The 22,404-nt window shown below is 47.9% G+C and overlaps 1 protein-coding gene across 1 annotated transcript in view; it reads left to right on the top strand.

Annotated features, from left to right (window-relative positions):
- LOC135536210 (TBC1 domain family member 30-like) overlaps nucleotides 1-22,404 on the top strand; it is a 163,659-nt gene that overhangs the window by 33,330 nt on the left and 107,925 nt on the right. Inside the window, 10 exon segments of the mRNA XM_064962583.1 lie at nucleotides 435-560; nucleotides 886-1,071; nucleotides 1,618-1,649; nucleotides 1,651-1,784; nucleotides 3,036-3,204; nucleotides 3,505-3,610; nucleotides 10,745-10,848; nucleotides 12,056-12,195; nucleotides 22,188-22,237; nucleotides 22,240-22,390. Of these exon segments, the coding sequence (XP_064818655.1) occupies nucleotides 435-560; nucleotides 886-1,071; nucleotides 1,618-1,649; nucleotides 1,651-1,784; nucleotides 3,036-3,204; nucleotides 3,505-3,610; nucleotides 10,745-10,848; nucleotides 12,056-12,195; nucleotides 22,188-22,237; nucleotides 22,240-22,390 (1,198 nt within the window).

Below are 22,404 nucleotides of genomic sequence, written 5' to 3'. Positions count from 1 at the left end.
TGTCTCCTCTGTCAGGGCTCTTTACTGTGTGTCTCTGTCAGGGCTCTTTACTGTGTGTCTCTGTCAGGGCTCTTTACTGTGTGTCTCCTCTGTCAGGGCTCTTTACTGTGTGTCTCCTCTGTCAGGGCTCTTTACTGTGTGTCTCCTCTGTCAGGGCTCTTTACTGTGTGTCTCCTCTGTCAGGGCTCTTTACTGTGTGTCTCCTCTGTCAGGGCTCTTTACTGTGTGTCTCCTCTGTCAGGGCTCTTTACTGTGTGTCTCCTCTGTCAGGGCTCTTTACTGTGAGTCTCCTCTGTCAGGGCTCTTTACTGTGAGTCTCCTCTGTCAGGGCTCTTTACTGTGAGTCTCCTCTGTCAGGACTCTTTACTGTGTGTCGTCTAAGCACTAGTGTGTACAGTATTACTGTGTAAATATGAATACTCTGTGTTCTCCAGGTATGGCTGACTCTAGCTGATCAGTACCTCCACAGTATCTCTATCGACTGGGACAAAACTCTCCGCTTCACTTTCAACGAACGCAGTAACCCTGACGATGACTCACTGGGCATCCAGATTGTTAAGGTAACACCCAGACTGATGTTTGTGTAGCAGGGTATTTGTACATGGAATGCATCATGGAAAACAACAGCTGTTCCCTCCTTCCCTTGTTCAGAGAGAACCATGAATTAGCAGGACAAGGTCCATACCCCTCTCCTTTCTGTCTCTCCTTTCTGTCTCTCCTTTCTGTCTCTCCTTTCTGTCTCTCCTTTCTGTCTCTCCTCTCTGTCTCTCCTTTCTCTGTGTCTCTGTCTCTCTGTCTCTCTGTGTGTGTGTGTAAAACTGTGTTGTGTTATATCAATAAATGCAGTCCTCTGGTTTGGATGAATAAAGTCTTGTTGTTCATTAGGACCTACACAGGACAGGTTGTAGTTCATACTCCGGCCAGGAGGGAGAGCAGGACCGGGTGGTGCTGAAGAGGGTACTCCTGGCGTACGCTCGCTGGAATAAGGCTGTAGGATACTGTCAGGGCTTCAACGTACTGGCAGCGCTCATACTGGAGGTTACAGAGGGCAACGAGAGCCACGCACTCAAGGTACACAACAACACTGCTGTGAAAGGGGATGATTTATTACACTCCAACACTGCTGTGAAAGGGGATGATTTATTACACTCCAACACTGCTCTGAAAGGGGATGATTTATTACACTCCAACACTGCTGTGAAAGGGGATGATTTATTACACTCCAACACTGCTGTGAAAGGGGATGATTTATTACACTCCAACACTGCTCTGAAAGGGGATGATTTATTACACTCCAACACTGCTGTGAAAGGGGATGATTTATTACACTCCAACACTGCTCTGAAAGGGGATGATTTATTACACTCCAACACTGCTGTGAAAGGGGATGATTTATTACACTCCAACACTGCTCTGAAAGGGGTTGATTTATTATACTCCAACACTGCTCTGAAAGGGGATGATTTATTACACTCCAACACTGCTGTGAAAGTGGATGATTTATTACACTCCAACACTGCTGTGAAAGGGGATGATTTATTACACTCCAACACTGCTCTGAAAGGGGTTGATTTATCTGTTGTAGTCATTCTAACTGATCCTCCGTCTCTCCTCCAGGTGATGATCTACCTGATAGACAAGGTGCTACCAGAGTTATTTTGCCAACAACCTGCGTTCTCTGTCTGTGGACATGGCTGTGTTTAGAGATCTCCTGAGGATGAAGCTGCCTCATCTCTCACAGCACCTACACCTCCTGCAGAAGACTGCTGATAGAGAGGCTGGAGGTGGGTCTGTCTGTCTCTGTCATACGGACCTCTACAACTCCCCTGACTAATGCCAGCATGTGACACGGACCACTACAACTCCCCAGACTAACACCAGCGTGTGATACGGACCTGACTAACGCCAGCATGTGATACGGACCTGACTAACGCCAGCGTGTGATACGGACCAGACTAACGCCAGCGTGTGACACGGACCTGACTAACGCCAGCGTGTGATACGGACCACTACAACTCCCCTGACTAACGCCAGCGTGTGATACGGACCTGACTAACGCCAGCGTGTGATACGGGCCACTACAACTCCCCTGACTAACGCCAGCGTGTGATACGGACCAGACTAACGCCAGCGTGTGATACGGGCCACTACAACTCCCCTGACTAACGCCAGCGTGTGATACGGACCAGACTAACGCCAGCGTGTGATACGGACCTGACTAACGCCAGCGTGTGACACGGACCTGACTAACGCCAGCGTGTGACACGGACCTGACTAACGCCAGCGTGTGATACGGACCACTACAACTCCCTGACTAACGCCAGCGTGGATACGGACCAGACTAACGCCAGCGTGTGATACGGACCTGACTAACGCCAGCGTGTGACACGGACCTGACTAACGCCAGCGTGTGACACGGACCAGACTAACGCCAGCGTGTGACACGGACCAGACTAACGCCAGCGTGTGATACGGACCAGACTAACGCCAGCGTGTGATACGGACCTGACTAACGCCAGCGTGTGACACGGACCTGACTAACGCCAGCGTGTGACACGGACCAGACTAACGCCAGCGTGTGACACGGACCAGACTAACGCCAGCGTGTGACACGGACCTGACTAACGCCAGCGTGTGACACGGACCTGACTAACGCCAGCGTGTGACACGGACCTGACTAACGCCAGCGTGTGACACGGACCTGACTAACGCCAGCGTGTGACACGGACCTGACTAACGCCAGCGTGTGACACGGACCTGACTAACGCCAGCGTGTGACACGGACCTGACTAACGCCAGCGTGTGACACGGACCTGACTAACGCCAGCGTGTGACACGGACCTGACTAACGCCAGCGTGTGACACGGACCTGACTAACGCCAGCGTGTGACACGGACCTGACTAACGCCAGCGTGTGACACGGACCACTACACCTCCCCTGACTAACGCCAGCGTGTGATACGGACCACTACACCTCCCCTGACTAACGCCAGCGTGTGATACGGACCTGACTAACGCCAGCGTGTGTCTTACAGGCAGCTACGAGCCTCCCCTGACCAACGTGTTCACGATGCAGTGGTTTCTGACCATGTTTGCTACGTGCCTGCCCCCCAACACCGTGCTAAAGATCTGGGACTCTGTGTTCTTCGAAGGTTCTGAGGTTCTGCTGAGGGTGGCTCTGGCCATCTGGTCTCACCTAGGGGAGTGAGTACCCTAACCCCTACACACTGTATCCCTAACCCCTACACACTGTATCCCTTACCCCTACACACTGTATCCCTTACCCCTACACACTGTAACCCTAACCCCTACACACTGTATCCCTAACCCCTACACACTGTATCCCTAACCCCTACACACTGTATCCCTAACCCCTACACACTGTATCCCTAACCCCTACACACTGTATCCCTAACCCCTACACACTGTATCCCTAACCCCTACACACTGTATCCCTAACCCCTACACACTGTATCCCTAACCCCTACACACTGTATCCCCCAGGCATATAGAGTACTGTCAGACAGCAGACGACTTCTACAGCACCATGGGATGGATCACTCAGGAGATGTTGGAGAACAGCCTCATAGACTGTAGCCACCTCATGCAGGTGAGAGATGTTGGAGAACGGCCTCGCAGACTGTAGCCACCTCACGTGGTTTGGAGATGAAAAGCCGAAATATCTAATTTACATAAGTATTCACACCCCTGAGTCAATACGTTGTCTTGTTAGACTTCAGTGCAGATCTTGACATGATTGATCATAGTCTGCTGCTGGAAAGACATATGTGTTATGGCTTTACACCCCCTGCTATAATGTGGATGAAGAATTACATGTCTAACAGAACAGAGGGTGTTCTTTAATGGAAGCCTCTCCAACATCATCCAGATAGAATCAGGCATTCTCCAGGGCAGCTGTTTAGGACCCTTGCTGTTTTCAATGTTTACTAACGACACGCCATTGACTTTGATTAAAGCCTGTGTCTATGTTTTCGGATAACTCAACACTATACATGTCAGCTACGACAGCGACTAAAATGACTGCAACACTTAACAAAGAGCTGCAGTTAGTTTCAGAGTGGGTGGCAAGGAATAAATTAGCCTTAAATATATATAAAGCATTGTATTTGGATCAAAACTCTCACTCAACCTCAACTAAAACTTGTAATATATAATGTGGTAATTGAGCAAGTTGAGATGACTAAACTTCTTGGAGTAACACTAGATTGTAAACTGTCATGGTCAAAACATATTGATACAACAGTAGCTAAGATGGGGAGAAGTCTGTTCATAATAAAGCTCTGCTCTACCATCTTAACATCACTATAAACAAGGCAGGTCGTACAGGTCGTAGTTTCTACCTTCTTAACATCACTATAAACAAGGCAGGTCGTACAGGTGGTAGTTTCTACCTTCTTAACAACACTATCAACAAGGCAGGTCCTACAGGTCGTAGTTTCTACCTTCTTAACATCACTATAAACAAGGCAGGTCCTACAGGTCGTAGTTTCTACCTTCTTAACAGCACTATCAACAAGGCAGGTCCTACAGGCACTAGTTTCTACCTTCTTAACAGCACTATCAACAAGGCAAGTCCTACAGGTCCTAGTTTTGTCGCACCTTGACTACTCTTCAGTCATGTGGTCAGGTGTCACAAAAAGGGACATAAGGAAAATTACAAATGGCTCAGAACACAGCAGCACGGCTGGCCCTTGGATGTACACAGAGAGCTAATATTAATAATATGCATGTCACTCTTGCCTGGCTCAAAGTGGAGGAGAGATTGACGACTTCATCACTACTTGTATTTATGAGAGGTATTGACATGTTGAATGCACCGAGCTGTCTGTCTAAACTACTGGCACACAGCTCAGACACCCATGACTACCCCACAAGACATGCCACCAGAGGTCTCTTCACAGTCTCCAAGTCCAGATCAGACTATGGGAGGCACAAAGTACTACATAGAGCCATGACTACATGGAACTCTATTCCACAGTACTACATAGAGCCATGACTACATGGAACTCTATTCCACAGTACTACATAGAGCCATGACTACATGGAACTCTATTCCACAGTACTACATAGAGCCATGACTACATGGAACTCTATTCCACATCAGGTAACTGATACAAGCAGTAGAATTACATTTAAACAGATAAAATACACCTTATGGAACAGCGAGGACTGTGAAGCAACACAAACATAGGCACAGACACATGCATACACACACACACGTATGATAACATATGCGCTATGAACACACGTACACATGGATTAAGTACTGTAGATATGTGGTAGTGGTGGAGTAGGGGCCTGAGGCCACACAGTGTGTTGTAGATATGTGGTAGTGGTCGAGTAGGGGCCTGAGGCCACACAGTGTGTTGTAGATATGTGGTAGTGGTGGAGTAGGGGCCTGAGGACACACAGTGTGTTGTAGATATGTGGTAGTGGTGGAGGAGGGGCCTGAGGACACACAGTGTGTTGTAGATATGTGGTAGTGGTGGAGTAGGGGCCTGAAGGCTCACAGTGTGTTGTAGATATGTGGTAGTGGTCGAGTAGGGGCCTGAGGCCACACAGTGTGTTGTAGATATGTGGTAGTGGTGGAGTAGGGGCCTGAGGACACACAGTGTGTTGTAGATATGTGGTAGTGGTGGAGGAGGGGCCTGAGGACACACAGTGTGTTGTAGATATGTGGTAGTGGTGGAGTAGGGGCCTGAAGGCTCACAGTGTGTTGTAGATATGTGGTAGTGGTGGAGTAGGGGCCTGAGGCCACACAGTGTGTTGTAGATATGTGGTAGTGGTCGAGTAGGGGCCTGAGGCCACACAGTGTGTTGTAGATATGTGGTAGTGGTGGAGTAGGGGCCTGAGGACACACAGTGTGTTGTAGATATGTGGTAGTGGTGGAGGAGGGGCCTGAGGACACACAGTGTGTTGTAGATATGTGGTAGTGGTGGAGTAGGGGCCTGAAGGCTCACAGTGTGTTGTAGATATGTGGTAGTGGTCGAGTAGGGGCCTGAGGCCACACAGTGTGTTGTAGATATGTGGTAGTGGTGGAGGAGGGGCCTGAGGACACACAGTGTGTTGTAGATATGTGGTAGTGGTGGAGGAGGGGCCTGAGGACACACAGTGTGTTGTAGATATGTGGTAGTGGTGGAGTAGGGGCCTGAAGGCTCACAGTGTGTTGTAGATATGTGGTAGTGGTGGAGTAGGGGCCTGAGGACACACAGTGTGTTGTAGATATGTGGTAGTGGTGGAGGAGGGGCCTGAGGACACACAGTGTGTTGTAGATATGTGGTAGTGGTGGAGTAGGGGCCTGAGGGCACACAGTGTGTTGTAGATATGTGGGAGTAGGGGCCTGAGGGCACACAGTGTGTTGTAGATATGTGGTAGTGGTGGAGTAGGGGCCTGAGGACACACAGTGTGTTGTAGATATGTGGTAGTGGTGGAGTAGGGGCCTGAGGACACACAGTGTGTTGTAGATATGTGGTAGTGGTGGAGTAGGGGCCTGAGGACACACAGTGTGTTGTGAAATCTTTGAATGTATTGTAATGTTTGGAAAATTGTATAAACTGCAATAACTTTGCTGGACCCCAGGAAGAGTAACTGCTGCTTTGGCAGGAACTAACGGGGATTCATAATTCAACCACACCTTTATTTAAATTTTTTTTTTAACCTTTATTTAACTAGGCAAGTCAGTTAAGAACAAATTCTTATTTTCAATGATGGCACTAGGAACAGTGGGTTAGCTACCTTGTTCAGGGGCAGAACGACAGAACGTCAGCTCAGGGATTCGATCTTGCAACCTTTCAGTTACTAGTCCAACGCTCTAACCACTAGGATACCCTGCTGGTTACTAGTCCAACGCTCTAACCACTAGGCTACGCTGCCAAAAAATACAAATACTTTGTAGAAGCACCTTTGGCAGCGTTTACAGCTGTGAGTCTTTCTAAGTGAGATTCTAAGAGCTTTGCACACCTGGATTGTACAATATTTGCACATTATTCTTCAAGCTCTGTCAAGTTGGTTGTTGATCATTGCTAGACAGCAATTTTCAAGTCTTGCCATAGATTTTCAAGACAATAAAAAAATTAATATGTTATTTATTTTTTATTCTTTTATTTTAAGTCAAAACTGTAACTAGGCTGCTCAGGAACATTCACCACAATGTCTTCTTGGTGAGCAACTCCAGTGTATGTCTGGCCTTGTGTTTTAGGTCGTTGGTAAGCAACTCCAGTGTATATCTGGCCTTGTGTTTTAGGTTGTTGGTAAGCAACTCCAGTGTATATCTGGCCTTGTGTTTTAGGTCGTTGGTAAGCAACTCCAGTGTATATCTGGCCTTGTGTTTTAGGTCGTTGGTAAGCAACTCCAGTGTATATCTGGCCTTGTGTTTTAGGTCGTTGGTGAGCAACTCCAGTGTATATCTGGCCTTGTCTTTTAGGTCGTTGGTAAGCAACTCCAGTGTATATCTGGCCTTGTGTTTTAGGTCGTTGGTGAGCAACTCCAGTGTATATCTGGCCTTGTGTTTTAGGTCGTTGGTGAGCAACTCCAGTGTATATCTGGCCTTGTGTTTTAGGTCGTTGGTAAGCAACTCCAGTGGATATCTGGCCTTGTGTTTTAGGTCGTTGGTGAGCAACTCCAGTGGATATCTGGCCTTGTGTTTTAGGTCGTTGGTGAGCAACTCCAGTGGATATCTGGCCTTGTGTTTTAGGTCGTTGGTAAGCAACTCCAGTGTATGTCTGGCCTTGTGTTTTAGGTCGTTGGTAAGCAACTCCAGTGTATGTCTGGCCTTGTGTTTTAGGTCGTTGGTAAGCAACTCCAGTGTATATCTGGCCTTGTGTTTTAGGTCGTTGGTAAGCAACTCCAGTGTATATCTGGCCTTGTGTTTTAGGTCGTTGGTAAGCAACTCCAGTGTATATCTGGCCTTGTGTTTTAGGTTGTTGGTAAGCAACTCCAGTGTATATCTGGCCTTGTGTTTTAGGTCGTTGGTAAGCAACTCCAGTGTATATCTGGCCTTGTGTTTTAGGTCGTTGGTAAGCAACTCCAGTGTATATCTGGCCTTGTGTTTTAGGTCGTTGGTAAGCAACTCCAGTGTATATCTGGCCTTGTGTTTTAGGTCGTTGGTAAGCAACTCCAGTGTATATCTGGCCTTGTGTTTTAGGTCGTTGGTAAGCAACTCCAGTGTATATCTGGCCTTGTGTTTTAGGTCGTTGGTAAGCAACTCCAGTGTATATCTGGCCTTGTGTTTTAGGTCGTTGGTGAGCAACTCCAGTGTATATCTGGCCTTGTGTTTTAGGTCGTTGGTAAGCAACTCCAGTGGATATCTGGCCTTGTGTTTTAGGTCGTTGGTAAGCAACTCCAGCGTATATCTGGCCTTGTGTTTTAGGTCGTTGGTAAGCAACTCCAGTGTATATCTGGCCTTGTGTTTTAGGTCGTTGGTGAGCAACTCCAGCGTATGTCTGGCCTTGTGTTTTAGGTCGTTGGTAAGCAACTCCAGCGTATATCTGGCCTTGTGTTTTAGGTCGTTGGTAAGCAACTCCAGCGCATATCTGGCCTTGTGTTTTAGGTCGTTGGTGAGCAACTCCAGTGTATGTCTGGCCTTGTGTTTTAGGTCGTTGGTGAGCAACTCCAGTGTATATCTGGCCTTGTGTTTTAGGTCGTTGGTGAGCAACTCCAGTGTATGTCTGGCCTTGTGTTTTAGGTCGTTGGTAAGCAACTCCAGTGGATATCTGGCCTTGTGTTTTAGGTCGTTGGTAAGCAACTCCAGTGTATATCTGGCCTTGTCTTTTAGGTCGTTGGTAAGCAACTCCAGTGTATATCTGGCCTTGTCTTTTAGGTCGTTGGTGAGCAACTCCAGTGTATATCTGGCCTTGTGTTTTAGGTCGTTGGTGAGCAACTCCAGTGTATATCTGGCCTTGTGTTTTAGGTCGTTGGTGAGCAACTCCAGCGTATATCTGGCCTTGTGTTTTAGGTCGTTTTAATTCAGTGGCTTGTTGGAAACAGGATGCATGTTCTCTCCACTCTGTCTTATCGATTACTATTGTGGAGTAACTACAATGTTAATCCGTCCTCAGTTTTCTATCACAGCCATTTAAACTCTGTAACTGTTTTAAAGTCACCTTTGGCCTCGTGGTGAAATCCCTGAGCGGTTTCCTTCCTCTTCGGCAACTGAGTTAAGGATGCCTGTATCGTTGTAGTGACTGGGTGTATTGATACACCATCCATTGTGTAGTAACTACACCGTGCTCTAACGGATATTCAATGTCTGCTTTTTATTTTATTTTTACCCATCTAACAATAGGGGCCCTTTGCGAGGCATTGGAAAACCTCCCTGGTCTTTGTGTTTTGAAATTCTGTGCTTGACTGAGGGACCTGACAGATAATTGTATGTGTGGAGAACAGACATGAGGTAGTCGTTCAGAAATCATGTTAAACACTATGCACACAGAGTCCAGGCAACTTGTGACTTGTTGAGCACATTTTGAATCCTGAACTTATTTAGGCATAAATCAAATCAAATCAAATTTATATAGCCCTTCGTACATCAGCTGATATCTCAAAGTGCTGTACAGAAACCCAGCCTAAAACCCCAAACAGCAAGCAATGCAGGTGTAGAAGCACGGTGGCTAGGAAAAACTCCCTAGAAAGGCCAAAACCTAGGAAGAAACCTAGAGAGGAACCAGGCAATGTGGGGTGGCCAGTCCTCTTCTGGCTGTGCCGGGTAGAGAGGAACCAGGCTATGTGGGGTGGCCAGTCCTCTTCTGGCTGTGCCGGGTGGAGAGGAACCAGGCTATGTGGGGTGGCCAGTCCTCTTCTGGCTGTGCCGGGTGGAGATTATAACAGAACATGACACAGGGGGTGAATACTTATTGACTGAAGACATTTCAGCTTTTATATATATTTTAACGTAATGTGTAAACATTTCAAAATATATAATTTGTCTGACTTTTTGTGTGTGTAGGCCAGTAACAAAACCTTTATTTCATCCATTGTAAATTCAGTAGTCATCTATCTATTCTGAACGCACTGTGTATCCAACACAAAGCCTTTATTTACATCCACAAATGTTACATCAGTCATTTAGCAGACTCTCTTATCCAGAGTCACTACAGTAGTGAGTCATTTAGTAGACTCTCTTATCCAGAGCCACTACAGTAGTGAGTCATTTAGCAGACTCTCTTATCCAGAGTCACTACAGTAGTGAGTCATTTAGCAGACTCTCTGATCCAGAGTCACTACAGTAGTGAGTCACTACAGCAGTGAGTCATTTAGCAGACTCTCTGATCCAGAGTCACTACAGCAGTGAGTCATTTAGCAGACTCTCTGATCCAGAGTCACTACAGCAGTGAGTCATTTAACAGACTCTCTGATCCAGAACCACGACAGTAGTGAGTCATTTAGCAGACTCTCTTATCCAGAGATACTATAGTAGTGAGTCATTTAGCAGACTCTCTGATCCAGAGCCACTGCAGTAGTGAGTCATTTAGCAGACTCTCTGATCCAGAGACACTGCAGTAGTGAGTCATTTAGCAGACTCTCTGATCCAGAGAGACATTTTCATATTTGTTGGTACTGGTCCCTCGTGGGAACCGAACCCACAACCCTGCCGCTGCAACTGCCAACTGAGCCACACGGGACCAATCAGAATGCATGGATGTAATATCGTAGGAAAAAGCCCTTTCTCCTCCTCTGTGTTTCCCAGCTGTTTAAGCTGCCACCCTGATCCCTCTTTTCTCTCCAGACGGTGTACTCCATGGCTGTGTTTCCATTCCCTCAGCTGGCTGAACTCCGAGAGAAATACACCTACAACATCACCCCCTTCCCCACCTCCAACCCCAACGGCAGGTTGGTCAATGTCCAAGGTCTCTGGGGCTGGTAGAGTGATGATGAGGATGTTGTATCCCAGAGGAGGTCTCTGGGGCTGGTAAAGTGATGATGATGATGTATCCTAGAGGAGGTCTCTGGGGCTGGTAAAGTGATGATGATGATGTTGTATCCCAGAGGAGGTCTCTGGGGCTGGTAAAGTGATGATGATGTTGTATCCCAGAGGAGGTCTCTGGGGCTGGTAAAGTGATGATGATGTATCCCAGAGGAGGTCTCTGGGGCTGGTAAAGTGATGATGATGTATCCCAGAGGAGGTCTCTGGGGCTGGTAAAGTGATGATGATGATGTATCCTAGAGGAGGTCTCTGGGGCTGGTAAAGTGATGATGATGATGTATCCCAGAGGAGATCTCTGGGGCTGGTAAAGTGATGATGATGATGTATCCTAGAGGAGGTCTCTGGGGCTGGTAAAGTGATGATGATGATGTATCCTAGAGGAGGTCTCTGGGACTGGTAAAGTGATGATGATGATGATGTATCCCAGAGGAGGTCTCTGGGGCTGGTAAAGTGATGATGATGATGTATCCCAGAGGAGGTCTCTGGGGCTGGTAAAGTGATGATGATGATGATGTATCCTAGAGGAGGTCTCTGGGGCTGGTAAAGTGATGATGATGATGTATCCCAGAGGAGGTCTCTGGGGCTGGTAAAGTGATGATGATGATGATGTATCCTAGAGGAGGTCTCTGGGGCTGGTAAAGTGATGATGATGATGATGATGTATCCTAGAGGAGGTCTCTGGGGCTGGTAAAGTGATGATGATGATGTATCCCAGAGGAGGTCTCTGGGGCTGGTAAAGTGATGATGATGATGATGTATCCTAGAGGAGGTCTCTGGGACTGGTAAAGTGATGATGATGATGATGTATCCCAGAGGAGGTCTCTGGGGCTGGTAAAGTGATGATGATGATGATGATGATGTATCCCAGAGGAGGTCTCTGGGGCTGGTAAAGTGATGATGATGATGATGTATCCTAGAGGAGGTCTCTGGGGCTGGTAAAGTGATGATGATGATGTATCCCAGAGGAGGTCTCTGGGGCTGGTAAAGTGATGATGATGATGATGATGTATCCCAGAGGAGGTCTCTGGGGCTGGTAAAGTGATGATGATGATGTATCCTAGAGGAGGTCTCTGGGGCTGGTAAAGTGATGATGATGATGATGATGTATTCCAGTGGTGGTCTAGGTGGCTGGGAGGGTGATGAAGACGAGGATGAAGATGAAGATGCAGTGGTGACAGCAGCGTTGGGATGTTTGGGTCCTCTGGGGGGGCTGTTAGCTCCAGAACTACAACGGTACCAGAGACACATTAAAGGTTGGTCTGACTCCTGACCTCTTACCTATTATCATGTACAGGACCCATAAGTCAGCATTTCACTGTTAGTCTACACCTGTTGTTTACCAAGCATGTGACAAATAACATGTGATTTAATTCTCATCAAGGGTTAATGTTTGTACCAGTGTCTCTCTACCCCTGCTGGCCTGCACAGAGCCCTGACCTCAACCCATCGAACACGTTTGGGATGAATCGCCCAACATCAGTGTCCGACCTCACTAATGCTCTTGTTGCTGAATGGGAGCAAGTCCCCGCAGCAATGTTCCTACATCTAGTGGAAAACCTTACCAGAAGAGTGGAGGCTGTTATAGCAGCAATGTTCCTGCATCTAGTGGAAAGACTTTCCAGAAGAGTGGAGGCTGTTATAGCAGCAATGTTCCAGCATCTAGTGGAAAGCCTTCCCAGAAGAGTGGAGGCTGTTATAGCAGCAATGTTCCAACATCTAGTGGAAAGCCTTCCCAGAAGAGTGGAGGCTGTTATAGCAGCAATGTTCCTACATCTAGTGGAAAGCCTTCCCAGAAGAGTGGAGGCTGTTATAGCAGCAACGTTCCAACATCTAGTGGAAAGCCTTCCCAGAAGAGTGGAGGCTGTTATAGCAGCAATGTTCCAACATCTAGTGGAAAGCCTTCCCAGAAGAGTGGAGGCTGTTATAGCAGCAATGTTCCAACATCTAGTGGAAAGCCTTCCCAGAAGAGTGGAGGCTGTTATAGCAACAATGTTCCAACATCTAGTGGAAAGCCTTCCCAGAAGAGTGGAGGCTGTTATAGCAGGAAAGGGGGGACCGTCTCCACATTAATGCCCATGATTTTGTAAGGAGATGATGGCTGAGCAGGTTTCCACATACTTTTACAGTGCAGGGTATGTAGACCTAGAGTCCTGCTCTCTCCTCCAGCCAGGTCCAATAGTTTAATGTAGACAGGACTCCAGCCAGGTCCATTAGTTTAATGTAGACAGGACTCCAGCCAGGTCCCATTAGTGTAATGTAGTGGTAGACAGGACTCCAGCCAGGTCCCATTAGTTTAATGTAGTGGTAGACAGGACTCCAGCCAGGTCCATTAGTTTAATGTAGACAGGACTCCAGCCAGGTCCATTAGTTTAATGTAGACAGGACTCCAGCCAGGTCCCATTAGTGTAATGTAGTGGTAGACAGGACTCCAGCCAGGTCCATTAGTGTAATGTAGTGGTAGACAGGACTCCAGCCAGGTCCCATTAGTTTAATGTAGTGGTAGACAGGACTCCAGCCAGGTCCATTAGTTTAATGTAGACAGGACTCCAGCCAGGTCCATTAGTGTAATGAAGACAGGACTCCAGCCAGGTCCATTAGTTTAATGTAGACAGGACTCCAGCCAGGTCCATTAGTGTAATGTAGTGGTAGACAGGACTCCAGCCAAGTCCATTAGTGTAATGTAGACAGGACTCCAGCCAGGTCCATTAGTTTAATGTAGTGGTAGACAGGACTCCAGCCAGGTCCCATTAGTTTAATGTAGTGGTAGACAGGACTCCAGCCAGGTCCATTAGTGTAATGTAGTGGTAGACAGGACTCCAGCCAGGTCCATTAGTGTAATGTAGTGGTAGACAGGACTCCAGCCAGGTCCATTAGTTTAATGTAGTGGTAGACAGGACTCCAGCCAGGTCCATTAGTGTAATGTAGTGGTAGACAGGACTCCAGCCAGGTCCATTAGTGTAATGTAGTGGTAGACAGGACTCCAGCCAGGTCCATTAGTGTAATGTAGACAGGACTCCAGCCAGGTCCATTAGTGTAATGTAGACAGGACTCCAGCCAGGTCCATTAGTGTAATGTAGTGGTAGACAGGACTCCAGCCAGGTCCATTAGTGTAATGTAGTGGTAGACAGGACTCCAGCCAGGTCCATTAGTGTAATGTAGTGGTAGACAGGACTCCAGCCAGGTCCATTAGTGTAATGTAGTGGTAGACAGGACTCCAGCCAGGTCCATTAGTGTAATGTAGTGGTAGACAGGACTCCAGCCAGGTACATTAGTGTAATGTAGTGGTAGACAGGACTCCAGCCAGGTCCATTAGTGTAATGTAGTGGTAGACAGGACTCCAGCCAGGTCCATTAGTGTAATGTAGTGGTAGACAGGACTCCAGCCAGGTCCATTAGTTTAATGTAGTGGTAGACAGGACTCCAGCCAGGTCCATTAGTGTAATGTAGTGGTAGACAGGACTCCAGCCAGGTCCATTAGTGTAATGTAGACAGGACTCCAGCCAGGTCCATTAGTTTAATGTAGACAGGACTCCAGCCAGGTCCATTAGTGTAATGTAGTGGTAGACAGGACTCCAGCCAGGTCCATTAGTGTAATGTAGACAGGACTCCAGCCAGGTCCATTAGTGTAATGTAGTGGTAGACAGGACTCCAGCCAGGTCCATTAGTGTAATGTAGACAGGACTCCAGCCAGGTCCATTAGTTTAATGTAGACAGGACTCCAGCCAGGTCCATTAGTTTAATGTAGACAGGACTCCAGCCAGGTCCATTAGTGTAATGTAGACAGGACTCCAGCCAGGTCCATTAGTGTAATGTAGTGGTAGACAGGACTCCAGCCAGGTCCATTAGTGTAATGTAGTGGTAGACAGGACTCCAGCCAGGTCCATTAGTGTAATGTAGTGGTAGACAGGACTCCAGCCAGGTCCATTAGTGTAATGTAGTGGTAGACAGGACTCCAGCCAGGTCCATTAGTGTAATGTAGTGGTAGACAGGACTCCAGCCAGGTCCATTAGTGTAATGTAGTGGTAGACAGGACTCCAGCCAGGTCCATTAGTGTAATGTAGTGGTAGACAGGACTCCAGCCAGGTCCATTAGTGTAATGTAGTGGTAGACAGGACTCCAGCCAGGTCCATTAGTGTAATGTAGTGGTAGACGGGATCCAGCCAGGTCCATTAGTGTAATGTAGACAGGACTCCAGCCAGGTCCATTAGTGTAATGTAGACAGGACTCCAGCCAGGTCCCATTAGTTTAATGTAGACAGGACTCCAGCCAGGTCCATTAGTGTAATGTAGTGGTAGACAGGACTCCAGCCAGGTCCATTAGTGTAATGTAGTGGTAGACAGGACTCCAGCCAGGTCCATTAGTGTAATGTAGTGGTAGACAGGACTCCAGCCAGGTCCATTAGTTTAATGTAGTGGTAGACAGGACTCCAGCCAGGTCCATTAGTGTAATGTAGACAGGACTCCAGCCAGGTCCATTAGTGTAATGTAGTGGTAGACAGGACTCAGCCAGGTCCATTAGTTTAATGTAGTGGTAGACAGGACTCCAGCCAGGTCCATTAGTGTAATGTAGACAGGACTCCAGCCAGGTCCATTAGTGTAATGTAGTGGTAGACAGGACTCCAGCCAGGTCCATTAGTGTAATGTAGTGGTAGACAGGACTCCAGCCAGGTCCATTAGTGTAATGTAGTGGTAGACAGGACTCCAGCCAGGTCCATTAGTGTAATGTAGTGGTAGACAGGACTCCAGCCAGGTCCATTAGTGTAATGTAGTGGTAGACAGGACTCCAGCCAGGTCCATTAGTGTAATGTAGTGGTAGACAGGACTCCAGCCAGGTCCATTAGTGTAATGTAGTGGTAGACAGGACTCCAGCCAGGTCCATTAGTTTAATGTAGACAGGACTCCAGCCAGGTCCATTAGTTTAATGTAGTGGTAGACAGGACTCCAGCCAGGTCCATTAGTGTAATGTAGTGGTAGACAGGACTCCAGCCAGGTCCATTAGTGTAATGTAGTGGTAGACAGGACTCCAGCCAGGTCCCATTAGTGTAATGTAGTGGTAGACAGGACTCCAGCCAGGTCCATTAGTGTAATGTAGTGGTAGACAGGACTCCAGCCAGGTCCATTAGTGTAATGTAGTGGTAGACAGGACTCCAGCCAGGTCCATTAGTTTAATGTAGACAGGACTCCAGCCAGGTCCATTAGTTTAATGTAGTGGTAGACAGGACTCCAGCCAGGTCCATTAGTGTAATGTAGTGGTAGACGGGACTCCAGCCAGGTCCATTAGTGTAATGTAGTGGTAGACGGGATCCAGCCAGGGTCCATTAGTGTAATGTAGTGGTAGACAGGACTCCAGCCAGGTCCATTAGTGTAATGTAGTGGTAGACAGGACTCCAGCCAGGTCCATTAGTGTAATGTAGACGGGACTCCAGCCAGGTCCATTAGTGTAATGTAGTGGTAGACGGGACTCCAGCCAGGTCCATTAGTGTAATGTAGACGGGACTCCAGCCAGGTCCATTAGTGTAATGTAGTGGTAGACAGGACTCCAGCCAGGTCCATTAGTGTAATGTAGACAGGACTCCAGCCAGGTCCATTAGTTTAATGTAGACAGGACTCCAGCCAGGTCCATTAGTGTAATGTAGTGGTAGACAGGACTCCAGCCAGGTCCATTAGTTTAATGTAGACAGGACTCCAGCCAGGTCCATTAGTGTAATGTAGACAGGACTCCAGCCAGGTCCATTAGTGTAATGTAGTGGTAGACAGGACTCCAGCCAGGTCCCATTAGTGTAATGTAGTGGTAGACAGGACTCCAGCCAGGTCCATTAGTGTAATGTAGACAGGACTCCAGCCAGGTCCATTAGTTTAATGTAGACAGGACTCCAGCCAGGTCCATTAGTGTAATGTAGTGGTAGACAGGACTCCAGCCAGGTCCATTAGTTTAATGTAGTGGTAGACAGGACTCCAGCCAGGTCCCATTAGTTTAATGTAGTGGTAGACAGGACTCCAGCCAGGTCCATTAGTGTAATGTAGACAGGACTCCAGCCAGGTCCATTAGTGTAATGTAGTGGTAGACAGGACTCCAGCCAGGTCCATTAGTTTAATGTAGACAGGACTCCAGCCAGGTCCATTAGTGTAATGTAGTGGTAGACAGGACTCCAGCCAGGTCCATTAGTGTAATGTAGTGGTAGACAGGACTCCAGCCAGGTCCATTAGTGTAATGTAGTGGTAGACAGGACTCCAGCCAGGTCCATTAGTGTAATGTAGTGGTAGACAGGACTCCAGCCAGGTCCCATTAGTGTAATGTAGTGGTAGACAGGACTCCAGCCAGGTCCATTAGTTTAATGTAGTGGTAGACGGATCCAGCCAGGGTCCATTAGTGTAATGTAGTGGTAGACAGGACTCCAGCCAGGTCCATTAGTGTAATGTAGTGGTAGACAGGACTCCAGCCAGGTCCATTAGTGTAATGTAGTGGTAGACAGGACTCCAGCCAGGTCCATTAGTGTAATGTAGTGGTAGACAGGACTCCAGCCAGGTCCATTAGTGTAATGTAGTGGTAGACAGGACTCCAGCCAGGTCCATTAGTTTAATGTAGACAGGACTCCAGCCAGGTCCATTAGTGTAATGTAGACAGGACTCCAGCCAGGTCCATTAGTGTAATGTAGACAGGACTCCAGCCAGGTCCATTAGTTTAATGTAGACAGGACTCCAGCCAGGTCCATTAGTTTAATGTAGTGGTAGACAGGACTCCAGCCAGGTCCATTAGTGTAATGTAGTGGTAGACAGGACTCCAGCCAGGTCCATTAGTGTAATGTAGTGGTAGACAGGACTCCAGCCAGGTCCATTAGTGTAATGTAGTGGTAGACAGGACTCCAGCCAGGTCCATTAGTGTAATGTAGTGGTAGACGGGATCCAGCCAGGTCCATTAGTGTAATGTAGTGGTAGACAGGACTCCAGCCAGGTCCATTAGTGTAATGTAGTGGTAGACAGGACTCCAGCCAGGTCCCATTAGTGTAATGTAGTGGTAGACAGGACTCCAGCCAGGTCCATTAGTTTAATGTAGTGGTAGACGGGATCCAGCCAGGGTCCATTAGTGTAATGTAGTGGTAGACAGGACTCCAGCCAGGTCCATTAGTTTAATGTAGTGGTAGACGGGATCCAGCCAGGGTCCATTAGTGTAATGTAGTGGTAGACAGGACTCCAGCCAGGTCCATTAGTGTAATGTGTAGTGGTAGACAGGACTCCAGCCAGGTCCATTAGTGTAATGTAGTGGTAGACAGGACTCCAGCCAGGTCCATTAGTGTAATGTAGTGGTAGACAGGACTCCAGCCAGGTCCATTAGTGTAATGTAGTGGTAGACAGGACTCCAGCCAGGTCCATTAGTGTAATGTAGTGGTAGACAGGACTCCAGCCAGGTCCATTAGTTTAATGTAGACAGGACTCCAGCCAGGTCCATTAGTGTAATGTAGACAGGACTCCAGCCAGGTCCATTAGTGTAATGTAGACAGGACTCCAGCCAGGTCCATTAGTGTAATGTAGTGGTAGACAGGACTCCAGCCAGGTCCATTAGTGTAATGTAGTGGTAGACAGGACTCCAGCCAGGTCCCATTAGTGTAATGTAGTGGTAGACAGGACTCCAGCCAGGTCCCATTAGTGTAATGTAGTGGTAGACAGGACTCCAGCCAGGTCCATTAGTGTAATGTAGACAGGACTCCAGCCAGGTCCATTAGTGTAATGTAGTGGTAGACAGGACTCCAGCCAGGTCCATTAGTTTAATGTAGTGTTAGACAGGACTCCAGCCAGGTCCATTAGTGTAATGTAGTGGTAGACAGGACTCCAGCCAGGTCCATTAGTGTAATGTAGTGGTAGACAGGACTCCAGCCAGATCCATTAGTTTAATGTAGTGGTAGACAGGACTCCAGCCAGGTCCATTAGTGTAATGTAGTGGTAGACAGGACTCCAGCCAGGTCCATTAGTGTAATGTAGTGGTAGACAGGACTCCAGCCAGGTCCATTAGTGTAATGTAGTGGTAGACGGGATCCAGCCAGGGTCCATTAGTGTAATGTAGTGGTAGACAGGACTCCAGCCAGGTCCATTAGTGTAATGTAGTGGTAGACAGGACTCCAGCCAGGTCCATTAGTGTAATGTAGACGGGACTCCAGCCAGGTCCATTAGTGTAATGTAGTGGTAGACGGGACTCCAGCCAGGTCCATTAGTGTAATGTAGACGGGACTCCAGCCAGGTCCATTAGTGTAATGTAGTGGTAGACGGGATCCAGCCAGGGTCCATTAGTGTAATGTAGTGGTAGACAGGACTCCAGCCAGGTCCATTAGTGTAATGTAGTGGTAGACAGGACTCCAGCCAGGTCCATTAGTGTAATGTAGACGGGACTCCAGCCAGGTCCATTAGTGTAATGTAGTGGTAGACGGGACTCCAGCCAGGTCCATTAGTGTAATGTAGACGGGACTCCAGCCAGGTCCATTAGTGTAATGTAGTGGTAGACAGGACTCCAGCCAGGTCCATTAGTGTAATGTAGACAGGACTCCAGCCAGGTCCATTAGTTTAATGTAGACAGGACTCCAGCCAGGTCCATTAGTGTAATGTAGTGGTAGACAGGACTCCAGCCAGGTCCATTAGTTTAATGTAGACAGGACTCCAGCCAGGTCCATTAGTGTAATGTAGACAGGACTCCAGCCAGGTCCATTAGTGTAATGTAGTGGTAGACAGGACTCCAGCCAGGTCCCATTAGTGTAATGTAGTGGTAGACAGGACTCCAGCCAGGTCCATTAGTGTAATGTAGACAGGACTCCAGCCAGGTCCATTAGTTTAATGTAGACAGGACTCCAGCCAGGTCCATTAGTGTAATGTAGTGGTAGACAGGACTCCAGCCAGGTCCATTAGTTTAATGTAGTGGTAGACAGGACTCCAGCCAGGTCCCATTAGTTTAATGTAGTGGTAGACAGGACTCCAGCCAGGTCCATTAGTGTAATGTAGACAGGACTCCAGCCAGGTCCATTAGTGTAATGTAGTGGTAGACAGGACTCCAGCCAGGTCCATTAGTTTAATGTAGACAGGACTCCAGCCAGGTCCATTAGTGTAATGTAGTGGTAGACAGGACTCCAGCCAGGTCCATTAGTGTAATGTAGTGGTAGACAGGACTCCAGCCAGGTCCATTAGTGTAATGTAGTGGTAGACAGGACTCCAGCCAGGTCCATTAGTGTAATGTAGTGGTAGACAGGACTCCAGCCAGGTCCCATTAGTGTAATGTAGTGGTAGACAGGACTCCAGCCAGGTCCATTAGTGTAATGTAGACAGGACTCCAGCCAGGTCCATTAGTGTAATGTAGTGGTAGACAGGACTCCAGCCAGGTCCATTAGTGTAATGTAGTGGTAGACAGGACTCCAGCCAGGTCCATTAGTGTAATGTAGACAGGACTCCAGCCAGGTCCATTAGTGTAATGTAGTGGTAGACAGGACTCCAGCCAGGTCCATTAGTGTAATGTAGTGGTAGACAGGACTCCAGCCAGGTCCATTAGTGTAATGTAGTGGTAGACAGGACTCCAGCCAGGTCCATTAGTGTAATGTAGTGGTAGACAGGACTCCAGCCAGGTCCATTAGTGTAATGTAGTGGTAGACGGGATCCAGCCAGGTCCATTAGTGTAATGTAGTGGTAGACAGGACTCCAGCCAGGTCCATTAGTGTAATGTAGTGGTAGACGGGATCCAGCCAGGTCCATTAGTGTAATGTAGTGGTAGACAGGACTCCAGCCAGGTCCATTAGTGTAATGTAGACAGGACTCCAGCCAGGTCCATTAGTTTAATGTAGTGGTAGACAGGACTCCAGGCAGGTCCATTAGTGTAATGTAGTGGTAGACAGGACTCCAGCCAGGTCCATTAGTTTAATGTAGACAGGACTCCAGCCAGGTCCATTAGTGTAATGTAGTGGTAGACAGGACTCCAGCCAGGTCCATTAGTGTAATGTAGTGGTAGACAGGACTCCAGCCAGGTCCATTAGTGTAATGTAGTGGTAGACAGGACTCCAGCCAGGTCCATTAGTGTAATGTAGTGGTAGACAGGACTCCAGCCAGGTCCATTAGTTTAATGTAGTGGTAGACAGGACTCCAGCCAGGTCCATTAGTGTAATGTAGTGGTAGACAGGACTCCAGCCAGGTCCATTAGTGTAATGTAGTGGTAGACAGGACTCCAGCCAGGTCCATTAGTTTAATGTAGTGGTAGACAGGACTCCAGCCAGGTCCATTAGTGTAATGTAGTGGTAGACAGGACTCCAGCCAGGTCCATTAGTGTAATGTAGTGGTAGACAGGACTCCAGCCAGGTCCATTAGTGTAATGTAGTGGTAGACAGGACTCCAGCCAGGTCCATTAGTTTAATGTAGACGGGACTCCAGCCAGGTCCATTAGTTTAATGTAGTGGTAGACGGGACTCCAGCCAGGTCCATTAGTGTAATGTAGTGGTAGACAGGACTCCAGCCAGGTCCATTAGTGTAATGTAGTGGTAGACAGGACTCCAGCCAGGTCCATTAGTGTAATGTAGTGGTAGACAGGACTCCAGCCAGGTCCATTAGTGTAATGTAGTGGTAGACAGGACTCCAGCCAGGTCCATCAGTGTAATGTAGTGGTAGACAGGACTCCAGCCAGGTCCATTAGTGTAATGTAGTGGTAGACAGGACTCCAGCCAGGTCCATTAGTGTAATGTAGACAGGACTCCAGCCAGGTCCATTAGTGTAATGTAGTGGTAGACAGGACTCCAGCCAGGTCCATTAGTGTAATGTAGTGGTAGACAGGACTCCAGCCAGGTCCATTAGTGTAATGTAGTGGTAGACAGGACTCCAGCCAGGTCTATTAGTGTAATGTAGTGGTAGACAGGACTCCAGCCAGGTCCATTAGTTTAATGTAGACAGGACTCCAGCCAGGTCCATTAGTGTAATGTAGACAGGACTTCAGCCAGGTCCATTAGTGTAATGTAGACAGGACTCCAGCCAGGTCCATTAGTGTAATGTAGTGGTAGACAGGACTCCAGCCAGGTCCATTAGTTTAATGTAGTGGTAGACGGGATCCAGCCAGGGTCCATTAGTGTAATGTAGTGGTAGACGGGGTTATCTGGGAAGGTGTCATGTCAGCTGCTGTTGATGTCAGACCTGAAAACACAGGAACAGCTGTGTCTCTCTACATGGTGTCAACACTGAGGTCATTTCCGCTTGGGCTTTCCGAGGTGTGATATTTGAATCTCTCCTCTCCAGACCAGCGTGGGGGGGAGCCGGGCGGGAACATGGCAGACCTGAGTCCCGGGCGGTGGATGGTGGCGGCAGAGCGGAGCATCAAGCGGCCATCAACAGCATGCTGCAGGAGAGGATGAGTACTGACATCAGCGCTCTGAAGAAACAATACTCACGTATCAAGAGACATCAGCAACAACAGGCCAGGCAGCTGTACATACACACAGGTAACACACTGTCA

Source organism: Oncorhynchus masou, unplaced genomic scaffold, assembly GCF_036934945.1.
Source record: "Oncorhynchus masou masou isolate Uvic2021 unplaced genomic scaffold, UVic_Omas_1.1 unplaced_scaffold_575, whole genome shotgun sequence".
Taxonomy (NCBI): domain Eukaryota; kingdom Metazoa; phylum Chordata; class Actinopteri; order Salmoniformes; family Salmonidae; genus Oncorhynchus; species Oncorhynchus masou.
This window is presented reverse-complemented; position numbering and strand designations above follow the sequence as displayed.